We start from the raw sequence: 13,807 nt of genomic DNA, 5'->3' as shown, positions 1-13,807 counted from the left end.
TATATACAGGCTTTAAAACTCGGCCTCCAAGTGTGAGGATGAGTTGACACTCTGCAAATCATCCCAATTACCTAAATATGTGGCACTTTTCATTAAATTCGTTCAAGGAGTATAGCAGATTATTTATGGAGTTGATACGAAACAGTTATCAAGAGACTGTCACATGGATTATATATGACCCATGCAAAACTTCTACAGTCTTTAAATCATGATCAACCCGTCATAAATATGACATATGTTTCGAATAAATGGTCTTAATAAATTTTACAATAACTAAATAGTGTTCAATATATATAAAATAATTATTTGTTCTAAACCTAATAAAAAGAAGATCTTAAAGAGCACTCCCTGTTATCCACCAATTCATCATTTGTATAAAACATGCTAATACTTCTCTCATAGGCAATGTCGTATCCAAGAATGATTCCATGTCGATCCTCAATCTCCAGGGGGCAGCACTTCAGGGGTGATAGGAATCACTGCTGCTAGCCTATGAATCTCCATGTACGGACAGGTCCGGGAACTTTAAATGAATGTTGGGGAAATGGGAAAATCATAGAAGAAAATAAAAGCTCCACGTACCCGTTTATGAAAACTTTAAAACATAATAATTGTATACTGATATTTCAATCATCTATAAACTATGTGTTTTTTTCTTTGTATTGTTTATTCAAAATCGTTTCTTGTTTGTTGTTGGAATTTTCATTGTTTTTAGCAGTTGTTGGAATGATTAAAACATTTTATAACTATAAATGGCGCGGCAGAGGCCGACGCGTATCCCCACACTGAATGTTTGACCTAGGTGTGCCCCAGGGTTGGTAATGGGGCCATGCATAGACGAGATTGACCGCATTGCCATAGAGAAGTTCAGTATCAATTAGAAAGTGAATTGGTGTAGAAATGAAGAAGTTATAGTAAAGGCAATTTTGGGTGGGTGTGACCTATGTGGGCAGGGCGCCCCAGGGTTGGTAATGGGGCCATGCATAGTTGAGATTGACCGTCTTGTCATAAGAGAAGTTCAGTATCAATTTGAAGTGAATCGGTGTAGAATGAAGAAATTATTGTAAAAGGCAATTTTGGGTGGTGTGGTCTATGTGGGCGGGGGCGCCCCAGGGTTGGTTATGGGGCCATGCATAGTTGAGATTGACCCTACTGTCCTAGAGAAGTTCAGTATCAATTTGAAGTGAATCCGTGTAGAAATGAAGAAAATTATAGTATTTTTTTGGGTCAGATCAAAATTCCAAATAGTGCAGGGTCGCACATATGCTCATAGCTACCATGTGTGTAAGTTTCAAGGAGTTTGTAGGAGGAGATATTGGCCAGAACGGACGGACGGACAGACAGACGGACAGACAGACAGACAGACGGACGAACGGCGGAGATAACCACAATATCCCCACCTTTTTTTCAAAAAGTGTGGTGATAATTAATCACTTTTAGCAGGTAATTTTGTTTCTTGTGCAAATTGTGCACCAGTGATACATAAATCAAGATTGTGTGATAAGTTTTTTGGTTTTTAAATAGCATCATCAGTAAAGATTAAAAAATTGTTCTAATTCGTGACATATTTTCGTCGTTTTGGGGGGACGAATATCCCTCACCTTCTCCGCAAAATGGATGTATTTTTTCCCATAAAAATCCTAATATAATTAATATTTCTTATGAATTTTTTAAATAAGTAAATTTCTTTCAAACAAGTATTAACATGCTTTTTAATCACACTCACTGATGTTTTGCAAGAAGGGTATGTTTTTAAACTAACATGGATATTTATTATTTAAAATAAATTATACATATTCTTAAATTCCTTCTGTTTATGTTTACCCTGGAAGGCCCCAGGTGAAATAATATACCCGATTTTCTAAAAGATTAACAGATGCTGTGAAATTCAGTAAAATTACATTTTGTGATGCAGTTCTGTGACATAACATAAAGTATAAAAACGATCCCGATATGAAATTTCACTACAGCGGCTAAATGTACGAATATGTAGTATCAACTGACCCCCAGCATTAGTCCGTATGGTCAGCTCATCACTAGGTTTACCGATGAAGGACAGTATTCACGATGCAAATGCGCAGTTTGACCGTCGAGAACGGGGGCAGATTTTTCATCTTGTAGTTTGTTTTGACAAGAGTTGTCTGTCCATCTGGTTTCCAGTCTACGGGGTAGAGCAGGGACACAGGTAGATCGTCTTCCCGGAAGGTTCTCTTTTGCTGACCGTCCACCCAATACTGGATCTGTGGGTAAATCAAACGTAAACATGCCCAACTATTAAATCTTCTAAATTGTGTCGTATGAAGCTATTGGTCGTATCTTATTAAAAGCTTGAAATCGAAAAACCCTATAGCTTGTTATAAATGTCAATGCCTTACTGCTTTGGTTAGTTTGTATTGTTTGTGTGTGGGGGGGGGGGGGCAAGTTTGTTTTTCACAGACACCAATAGCTGAAGACTTGACATGATAATATATGTTTTTACCACATTAGCTCAAGACATTGACGTGGCCTTCATTATGTCAAGATAATACTGTGGCCAAGTTCCATTAAGAACGAGTAATAAATGTGACCCTAAAGTGGTAATACTTCTTTTCCAGATTTGGCCTGGTAACCTACTGTTTAAAAGTGTAACGATCCGTCCCCTATATATGTATAGTAACCTCTGACTTAGTGTCTTCATCTTTGGAATAATAAACGTTGACCCTAGAGGGGTAAGATTTTTTTTAAAGATTTGGCCTGGTGACCTAGTGTGTAGACGCAAGTGACCCAGATTCGAGTTTAGTATTTCAAGACAAACATTCAGAATAAATTTTACAAAGATTGATTCATACATGTGGCCACTACCTTTGTTACAAGGTTGTTCAAAGATGTTAATTGGTGATCAGGTGTTAATATGCATCTTACGCTGATTCAAATGCAGCCAAGGTATTGCAAAAATGAAAATTCTTAAAAGTTCAACAAACAGTGTATCCTTTGAATTATCAATAAATTGTAACCATTTAAAATTGTATACGATAAAGGCAATCGAAATGACAGATATATCCTCCGTCGTGATTGTTTGGACTTAAGTCAGTGACTTTTAGGTGGTGTTAAGACCGCTCGCCTTCTGCAGAGACAAACTTCATTTTTATATCAGGTAAAGGGCATAACGAGAGAAAAGATCAGCTTTTAATAAACAACCTTCAGGTGTGATCTTTACCATAAGTCGTTACCTCGTGACGACTTATGCTTTCTGCGTGTGGTCCCCATGAGCAAAACATATGAGCCAAGTTTCATTTAAATTCTTCGTAAAATATAGGGAATATGAAAGCGACATAACCATGTAACACGCAGTCATATTGATGATCAACTCGTGTTCCTTTAAAAAACCCGCGGAACAAAATAAAACTCGTGACAAACCCTGAAGCCCTTGAATTCCCCGCGAACGCTAGCGGTCTGGCCTTTTTTCTCAAGCCAAAGATCATCCCAGGAGAATGTGATGGTGGCGCTCGTGGAGCTGATGTTTGACACAACGAGTCCCGAAACCCTGCCTAACGGCACTGTGCAGAGAAAACATTCGATTCTAATGATTAATCATGTGTCTATGGAGAACGAACACAACTGTGATTAAATCTGCGGAGCTTATTTTGCGATGCAACAAGGCCGGATAACCGGCTGGTATGTACTGTAATGATAATCATGATTTTTAAACAAGATTATCATATCAAATATAAATAAAAGCATAAGGTCATGTTAGCAGCAATGTATTTTCTTTAATTATCCCCACACTTTTTGAAAAAAGGTTGGGATATTGTGGTTATCTCCGCCGTCCGTCCGTCTGTCTGTCTGTCTGTTCGTCCGTGAAACTTACACACATGGTAGCTATGAGCATATGTGCGACCCTGCACTATTTGGAATTTTGATCTGACCCCTGGGTCAAAAGTTATGGGGGTTGGGGTGGGGCCGGGTCAGAAATTATCACTCATTTTTTTTAGGTTATTTACATCTACTTGTCCAGTTCTACACCGATTCACTTCAAATTGATACTGGACCTCTCTTATGACAATACGGTCAATCTCAACCATGCATGGCCCCATTCCCAACCCTTGGGCGCCCCGCCCACATAGGCCACACCCACCAACAATTTCCATTTACTATAATTTCTTCATTTCTACACGGATTCACTTCAAATTGATACTGAACTTCTTTTATGACAATACGGTCAATCTCAACTATGCATGGCCCCATTACCAACCCAGGGGCGCCCCGCCCACATAGACCACACCCACCCAAAATTGCCTTTTACTTTAATTTCTTCATTTCTACACCGATTCACTTCAAATTGATACTGAACTATTCTTATGACAGTATGGTCAATCTCAACTATGCATGGCCCAATTACCAACCCTGGGGCGCCCTGCCCACATAGGTCACACCCACCCTAACGTGCCTTTACTATAACATCTTCACTTCTACACCAATTCACTTCTAATTGATACTGAACTTCTCTATGACAATACGGTCAATCTTGACTATGCATGGCCCCATTACCAACCCTGGGGCACACCTAGGTCAAACATTTGGTGTGGGAATACGCGTCGGCCTCTGCCGCGCCATTTCTAGTTATCATTGCTTTTCAGCCAATTAACAATAATATGTATTAAGTTTAAACCTATTTTATCGTGCGTGATTGCATCAAAAGCCAAATCTTATTGAGGACCTCTCGAGTCTGTTTCCTTCGAAGAACCAGTGTTTTATTTAAGGGAGATCTTAAGAATGCCCCCTCAGTGGTGAATTGAACGAAAGACCTACAGGTCGCTAGGCAGACACCATAGCCAATAAGCCACATTGTTATTCTGAAAAATGTATATACAACCTACATTAGTTTGATATCTTCTCAATCCAAAATGTTGTTTCTTAGCAAATTGAAAATTAATTCCGACTTGAAATATAACAATTTGATAAGCATTTTGTAAGACAAAGGAAATTAAAAATTTGGAGTGAATTTCTTCTTTTATTCATTCAAGCATTAAAAATACAATTGAAAAAAGCTCCTGTATTCCAATAACATTTAGCCATGGCAATTTCATTATAAAAACACTAAAAGATTGGTGCAAATGATATGTCCATGATATTTATTACTAAAGATTAGAAATTTTAAGGGTTCTCAATGCATAAATATAAATGCAATGTAGTATAATTTTCAACTTTTTCTAGCAATTCAAAATACATACCATCTTCATAGGAATAAAGCGTAAAGTTATCAACTTTGGCCGACGAGTTGCCCATGATATTTTTCGCCTGTATTTTCACCTGGTATGGGTAATATGGTTCGGTTGCGTCGACCTCGACGCTATTGTTGCGCCAGTCATTTAGAAGTATGGTCTTCATAGGGTCGCCCTGCCGCTGATATGAAACCAAGTATTTGAAGCCAGCCCCGTTGTGCTCCATTTGATTCATTGGCTGATGGAAGAAAGACGTTAACAATTTTTGGTTTGCGGTTTTGTGCGTATCAGTCTTTGAATACATTAGATTACATTGGCGATATATTCGAGACCCTTTTTATTGTGAACTTTAATTATTTGAAAAATTCATATGAATTGATTAAAGAAATAATTTAAAAAAAACAATAACAGTTTTTTCGACACATTTTACTCCTGCAAATTGTGTGTTTGAGTGATAAAATACCATAATTTCGTAGTTATGAACACAATCTTAACATATCAAATACTGTATAATCCGCGCGTTTGTGGAAAGTATTGTTTGGATATTGTTTACATCTTTATAGTCGAGTTAAATTTAAACTTCATGTATGTTTTGCATAATGACAGATATCAGTTTCTACCAAAATTTGTTTTGTTTACCGGGATAAAATAAAACCATCGATAGTAATTAAACTGCATGATAATCTATGAAAAACTCACACTCCACTCAATCTTTAACTTATTCCTTCTATTCCTAATAGATTTCACGTTGGCGGGATTCTTGAACGGAACGGTCGGATTCGTTCGACATATGGTCAATGTCTGTTTACTAGGAGCGCTCAAACCGATCTGGTTATGTGCAATGACACGGAAAGAGTAATTCACCCACGGAGAGAGGTCAATGGTGGCAGTATTCTCCGTGTAGTCCACGGCTACCGCTGATACCCACCGGTCGGGGTTAAAGGTCGTGCTGTACTGAATGATGAAGTACGTGACAGGTTCATTGTTTGCAATGCCCTTGGTCCACCTAAGCTCAGCTTTGTTATCCCAGTTTGGGCAGCGATAGATCTCCACGCTGGTTGGTGGGTTTGGTCGAGCTGGATAAAAAACAGTGAAATGTATTTATCAAAATTATATTTTAATTTACACCGGCCCTTGACCATGTAAACACTTCGCTTCAAGTTTAGTCTCAAGCTAAGAATATCCCCCCCCCCAGAAGTCACATGTCTTTATGTGTGACATGAAAATATAGAATATCGGTCAACGTTGTGTGTTTGCCTGATGGATTTCCCGCGTTATCCACAGTAGTTCAGTCACATCACGGCAGCCAATATTCTTCCCCAGGTTAGCAGGTGTACCAGGACTAAGTGAAAATACCTATGCCAGAAACTGACAGCTGTCCTACTTGAAACTGAGGTAGGGTTGAAATGGCCGTAGAAATGATTTCATGACAAATCCCCACACAATGGTATGTATCCGGACCGAGGATCGAACCCGCGATCCTCTGATTTGTAGTTCAGCACTCTACTTAATGAGCAAGCCGACCAGGTCTACTGTCAAAGTTGAAAAGGCGCGTTACTTTTGTACTTGTGTATATGGGACGATGTACTCTTCCAAATCACATGGTACAATGTCTGAAAGTTGTAATGGTGTTTTGTTGCATATTTCAGGAGAACGCTCGCGGACATGTGTCTTTCTACCGACATAAAGACAATTGGAATAACAGACAGACGCCCATATTGATTCCAGTTAACCCGCCTTTGCAATATAATGGGGTAAAATAACGAGGGTACAATACAATATTGTCAAAAATTATTACGGGAATGCTTGTTTGATATTATAAAAAAATAATACTTGAAAGTATTTTACTTAGATTTAGCGCATGAAATTTTGTAGACTTGAGGCCAGATCTTTTTGTATTATATCAAAGAGTTCATAGTGTAATTGGTAGTCTCTCAATGTCGCTATGGTATATACAATGCTTCTTATAAAATAATGTAATATAATGCCAAATGTCAGTAAACACCACATCAATATCTTAGAGACAAGGGTCTAAAATCCATTTTACAATAATTATTAGTACTCTGCGTTACATCGTATAGCGAAGTACTTTTGTCCTAACGGACATGATTAGAAAACAAACCGGTTTGAAAGAATTTTTCTGCACATGGCTTTTTATAGAAATAAATAGCGTAAGCAATCATTGCAAGCGAGGTCGTCAACGTAGCAACATCGTGCAATCAAATTGATTAACACATTAGTTAACTGTGTTTTATTGATGATGAAAAGTTGAAGTCGACATAAGCAGAACACAGGGCATCGATGCTGCTAGATTTGGAAAGCATCATTGAAAAGATAAGTTCTTACACAAACGTGAATATGTTAAATCCCTTAAATTGATTCTCGAGCATAGTATCGAGGTTAACGAAGTAGTAACAAAGAACAAACGATGTATATTTCGAGTAAAATTAATTAGCACTAGAGAAAGCCGATCAATTTACAACTAGAAATATTGATGGTACGTGGCCGAAATCATAGGCGGGTACAAGTGGGGCAGATGCGGCGTACGCCTTCCCCCCTTAAAATCGCCAAGGTCAAGTCAAACTTTGCGATTCTGATGTATCCCTGTTCTTCTTTATAGTATTTCTTCCGGCTATATACATCCGTATTACGTATAAACTATGCACTTTGGGGAATTATTATAAGGTACTTTGATGAACATAAGACGTGACATGCTCGAGAAGTGGTTGTCAAAGCCTTCAAAATCACTAAAATCGTGGAACTTACAAGGTGCTTGGCCCCCACCCTTTGGCCCCCTAGCAGGGCTTAGCCCTGCACCCACCAGGGGCCCTTCCTGGACTCCCAGCAAATCTTTCAATACCCCCCCCCCCCAACCAAAAATCCTGTAACCGCCCCTGGAAATCTCGCGGAAGGTCATTATTGGAAGAAAAATTATGTTGAACTTACTAGAAAATATATTGCTATTCTTTGTGTGTTGTATACATTAAATATGTTTATATGTAACTGTTTTACGAGGTACACTTTCGATGTAGTTTATTGCGGTTATAAGTTAACTTTTTCGGTAAAACGGTAACGTACAAAAAGATCTGAAAGTCGCAATCGATCAAAACGATCTTAGTGTTAATGGCCAAGCTACGTGAGGCTGCTCATAGTTAGTACGTTTTAGATGTAGTTAATTGCGGTTATAAGGTTTCTTCTCTGTCAGATACGGTAAAGTACAGAAAGATCTAAATTCGAAATGGATCTAAGGATCCTTGTATAGCAATGGATCAAAAGAATCCTTGTATAGAAATACATAAAAAAGATAGACTGAAAAACCACGTGTCATTCAACATGTTGTTAATACGCTAACAGTTGTATAAAATAAGAATTGGAAGAATCGATTTATTCGAAAGAAAAAACCTACTTTCTATATTAAAGGAGCGTATCATAACATTGATACATTCACGGAACATAGAACATATTTTGGTTTTAGTTTTAGCTAACAAGAAAATAGCAGGCAATGCTATGATTTTATTAGCTTCTATTCGGCATTAAAACCACCGATAATATATTACTCAAGCTCGGTACAACTAAAAATAGTTCTAGTAGCATTCCTTACGTTCAAAGTATTGTATTGATCTCCGCTTTCTGTCCGTCTGCCCTGGCCACTTTCTCCTCCTACACTATAAGCACTAGAACCTTACACACATGGTAGCTATGAGCATATGTGCGACGGTGACGGTGACGGAATTTTGATCTGACCCCTGGGTCAAAAGTTATGGGTCAATAAATGGGTACAATGGGTAAAAACACTCATTTTACTGACAACATGCGACGCACATGATAATAACTTTTGACCCAGGGGTCATATCAAAATTCCAAATAGTGCAGCGTCGCAAATATGCTGTTCGTACCCAATTTTTTTTTGTACCCAAATTTTTGTTCGTACCCAATTTTTTTTCGAACCAAATTTCTTTTTTCGTACCCTAATTTTTTTCGTACCCAATTTGTTTTTCGTAGTACCCAATTTTTTTCGTACCCATGTTATTAGCCCTCCCAATTTTTGTTTCGTACCCAATTAGTTTTTCGAACACATATTTATATATTGGCATACTTTTTTCGTACCAAAATTTCAACCATCCATGTCCACATTACCCACCCCGTGGCCCCACCAACATAGGCTTTACCCACCCAAAATTGCCTTTTAATAAATCATCTATGCGGCGTGGGGATATGCGTCGGCATCTGCCATTTCTAGTTTTAATAGTTCTGTTTTTGGATGCTGGTATACATGACAAATAAGAATATGAAAAAACATTACATGCAAGTTACTCGACGAGTTTGGGTGTTCATTGACCCAAGAAAAATATATTTGGATTCCTTCTCATTGAGTAGAAAGGCTCGGGCATGTGCTCGATATGCATAAAATCAGTTGTTCCTTAATGAAAATAGAGGAGTGGCTAGGCTTGAAACAAGTATATATTCGATGATCTATCAAATTCATCAAACGAAAGAAAAAGTAGTACCTATTAGATTACTAACTAGTTTTGTAAGACAGATAAATTAGTTTAAAGTGTGATCGGAAATAAAGTTAGGTTGCTAATAATACATTTATACAATTGCACACATGCCAGAGCTAGTTTACTTGAAACAGAGCTAGTTCAAAAGCTCCCGTTATTGTGACGGAGCAAGTCATTTCCGAACTTACGTTCTGGGAAGAAAACACTTGGCAGTTAAGCAACAGTGGAAAAGATTTCAAACACAATCAGGTTTTTTTTTGTTTAATATATTTGCTGATGCAAGTAGCACAAGTTATGGAGGTGTTATAAAAAGATGTAGCTTAAATGTAAATAGACAAAATGAGAGTCAAGTTAACGATTTTCATAGAATTAAAAAAGCAAATTTATTTTCCAACTTGTTTTATTCCGTTGCCGAACTGAGTAAAGGAATGTACTCACGGTCTTTGAGACCCGAAAATGATACAAATTTGAATGCAAATGAGCTTAAGGAAAAGAGCAAGCTGTTCCCGGAAGTGAATATATTATTAAAGGAAAAAGAAGGGTATTCAATGTTGATATTGTAAGACGGACATTTTAGATATTCTGTAAAATATTGCAAAAACTTTGGTAGAGACTGTATGATTCCCGGTTGTTTTGGTAATAATAGATCATCATTTAATAAGAATTATTTGTTCAATAATATTCACAGAAAGCGATTAGAGGGCGCGGGCTTGCATGGGCTACGCAGAGTTAAGATAAGTTGGCGGACAGAATGGCTGTATACCTAGAACAATCAAGAGCAGACAAAACGGCGAAGAAAATAATTATTCATTTAAAAAATTTCAAATACTGCGAAGAAAATGCGGTCATCATGCCAGCCTTACCTATATCAGTAGAAATGTAAATGACTGTAGCGATGGATCAAAGAAAATCTAATAAAGTTTTTACATTTGTGTTTTAAAGTATTAAATGGATTCATTATATAAATGGTGTACATGATACAAGGAAAGTTTTATCAAACAATTATTAGAAGCTTCAAATCGTGGGTTTTTCAAACCAGCTCACAAGAAAGATGTACTTTCATAAGAGATGATACAAATATTATGTTTGATATATAAAGATTATACTGATTTCATTGATTTAGGAGAGCAATGATCATTTGGGGTATGAATGTATCATAGCGTATGAACGAAGTAAGTGAGATTCGTTGGTATGACGTACAATTAAAATTTGATTATTTGGTTATTAATGTACGCCATAGCAAAACTGGCATTGATATGAATGGTTCGGAGAGTCTTATTACAAAAGGTACAACTACAGCTTGCCCATATGGCATTTTAGTAAAATACATGTTATAAGCAAAATTGTCAAATGAATTGTTGTACAAACCAGTTTTTTCAATACTTCATCCTCATTGGTAAAGAAATACAACAAATAAGTTACACAAGACCAAGAGAATGTATTATTAAGAAATTGAAACTAGTTGGTCCCCAACTTGGCCTTGGTATGCACTTCATAAAAGCTAGTGTTGCCGCCAATGTGGCAAAGGCTTCGTGCGTTTTAGAAAGATGTTTTAAGAGGCATGGGAGATGGATATGAATTAATTTGAAATTGATATTTAACCTCCTATACTTTGTATTGTCTAGGCGTCTCTCGCAAATCGCACAACAGTGTTATTGTTCATGTTTGTTTAAAACAAAGTTATGACTTATAAGAACTCCGCGTAACATCGTATAGCGGAGTACTTTTGTCCTGACGGACATGAGAAAACAAACCGGTTTTGCAAGTTTGTTTGTGAATGGCTATTTATGGAAATAAATAGCGTTAGAAATCTGTTCTAGCGAGGTCGTCAACGTGGCAAATTCATGTTTTGTATGAGTACATGTTTAAATGTATATTTTATACATATGCTGGTTGATTTTACGAACATGCTCGGATAAAGGCCGTTATTCCTTTATTCTGAAGAATGGACAAAGTGTATTGCTACGGTCCACACGTTTCTTCCTTGGTCGGGTAATACCACAAGAGAAAAGTATTGAGAGTTGTTCGTTGGCGGCTACCATTCTTGTGATGAATATAAAGGTAAATTTGTAGTTAATGCTTAATCGTAATGCGGTTTAATTTTAAACCGTCATTTTTTAGTTTGAACAGTCAAAATTTACAAAATATGTACTACCAATTTTATCTGAGCATGCATTTATGCTTATGATGCAAATATGATTACGTGCACATCAAGTATACGTGTTAGTATAAATAAGATGTTTTGCATAAGTGAACTTGCTTTATGAAATGCATGTTTGTCTTGAAACTCTGTGCACATGCGGCCACAATATATGCGTCCCTCGCAAATCGCACAACATTGTTGTTGTATTTGTTTGTTTAAAACATTGTAAGGACTTAGTCTGACAGGCTACTCTGCATATTAAGGATCAATGAACAGATCTGCTTGTATCAGAGCCATTGTTAGCAGTCATCTCACGGCAGACACGTGGCTTCATTTTTCCATCACATCTATTAGTGTATTGGTTTTAATTGCATCGTTTGTTTTACTGAAAAGATGTATACCCCTAAACACTAGGTATTCACAAATTGTATTTCACCCACCTTTCACAGTAAGGAATGCGTGTGCTCTGTCGGTGTCCAGACCGTTGCTGATTACGCACGTGTAGACCCCAGAATCTCTAACGATGGTGCCAGAAATGGTAAGCGAATTATCCCAGAAGTTCTGTTTCATCCTGTTTTCAGTGGAAGCGACAGGTTTATCGTCCTTCTCCCAGGTTACGACCATATTCCGCGCCTCGTTGAAATCTGTGGACCCTGAGCAAGTGAATTTTGCGTCAAATCCCGCTTTAACAACCAGGTCTTCCGGAAACTGCTCGATGCGAGTTTTTCCTGAAAGTAAATGGTTTATCTGATTTGTAAAGTCACATTTTAATCATTTTTCTTTTTGAGGTTATGATTTGCCGTTGAAATAACCAACATAGGAAAGCAAATCATATCCACAATAAAATAATTAAAGATAAACATTGAGTACATTTTAAAAATTAAATTAAATTTCTCTGAACAAACATATTGTTCATGCGTTTTCCATCACAATTTATTCGTTTGATTTTAAAGGTTTAAACAGAGCTTTGTCAGAGGCAACGTGCCTGGATTATAGCATGGTTGTAGTTGGGAGTAAAGTGGAAGAACAGGTTATTAGATAAGGGCTTTTCGTTGTCAGGGCAAGCAGTGGGTCAGTACTAGGTATCCACTCTCTAACTAAAACAAGAATTGATATATCTTACCGTATATATATATATATATATATAAAACAAGACACAATATGTATGTATGTATGAAGTTTTAACAACATTTGTATCAATTCATGTCTTACAGAATTACTTTTTTATAATTTTATTAATGCTGACCTTTATCCCACCAATCCAATTCGCAACCAAAAGCAACATCTGTTTGTTTGAATATAAGTCGCATTTATTTTATTTAGCAGTTAACAATTGTATATAAAGCTGAAGTCGTTTCCGGAATTTCATTAAATGACTGAATGCATTGTTTAGTCATTTCGTGAAATTCCTGAAGAAATCACACATTTCGTGAAGTCATTAAGAGAAACAGCCACTACAAGAAATTCCTGAATCGTAAAGGAATTTCGTGAAATGCATAGTTTCACAGATTTACATATATATTTTATAGCAAATATGAACAAGTCTCATATCAAGTAAGGTCTATCCCTTTCACTCTTATTCCCCCCCCCACCTCGAGTTTCTTATCGGATCTGCTGTATGAAAAAGGATCTACCACTCTAAAAAACAAATCCGCATATCCTGGAAAACTTGTATACATGCGAGTAATAGTTCAGGTTCACTGCACATCTTCTAAATGAAATGTACCCAGAGGTTATAAAAGAAAAACATGAAATGTATAGACGGACGGACAGAGGAGATGAACGGACGGACGGAGGGAATGGCACCTGTAAAACATTTTAGGGCATTTATGAATCTGAAACTGAGTAAAGTACTTACTTTTAACTTGCACTGAACACACTTTTGCTGATTTCACAACGCCAAACTTGTTTGAGGCCTTGCAGTGGTATTTACCTGCATCTGCCACTGTCACATTCTGTAA

The 13,807-nt window shown here is 37.2% G+C and overlaps 1 protein-coding gene across 1 annotated transcript in view; it reads right to left on the bottom strand.

The window, feature by feature from the left end:
* Positions 1–438: 438 nt before the first annotated feature.
* Positions 439–13,807, bottom strand: part of LOC127872207 (neuroglian-like) — a 35,254-nt gene continuing 21,885 nt past the window's right edge. The window contains exons 12-18 of the mRNA XM_052415536.1: positions 13,705–13,801; positions 12,287–12,574; positions 5,901–6,277; positions 5,211–5,439; positions 3,397–3,536; positions 2,047–2,240; positions 439–523 (exon numbers count right to left, since the gene is read on the bottom strand). Coding sequence (XP_052271496.1) covers positions 439–523; positions 2,047–2,240; positions 3,397–3,536; positions 5,211–5,439; positions 5,901–6,277; positions 12,287–12,574; positions 13,705–13,801 — 1,410 coding nt within the window. The remainder of the gene's footprint in view (positions 524–2,046; positions 2,241–3,396; positions 3,537–5,210; positions 5,440–5,900; positions 6,278–12,286; positions 12,575–13,704; positions 13,802–13,807) is intronic.

The sequence above is a fragment of the Dreissena polymorpha genome, chromosome 3, assembly GCF_020536995.1.
Source record: "Dreissena polymorpha isolate Duluth1 chromosome 3, UMN_Dpol_1.0, whole genome shotgun sequence".
Taxonomy (NCBI): domain Eukaryota; kingdom Metazoa; phylum Mollusca; class Bivalvia; order Myida; family Dreissenidae; genus Dreissena; species Dreissena polymorpha.
Note: the sequence above shows the minus strand (reverse complement) of the source record. Positions and strands in the feature narration are given on the sequence as shown.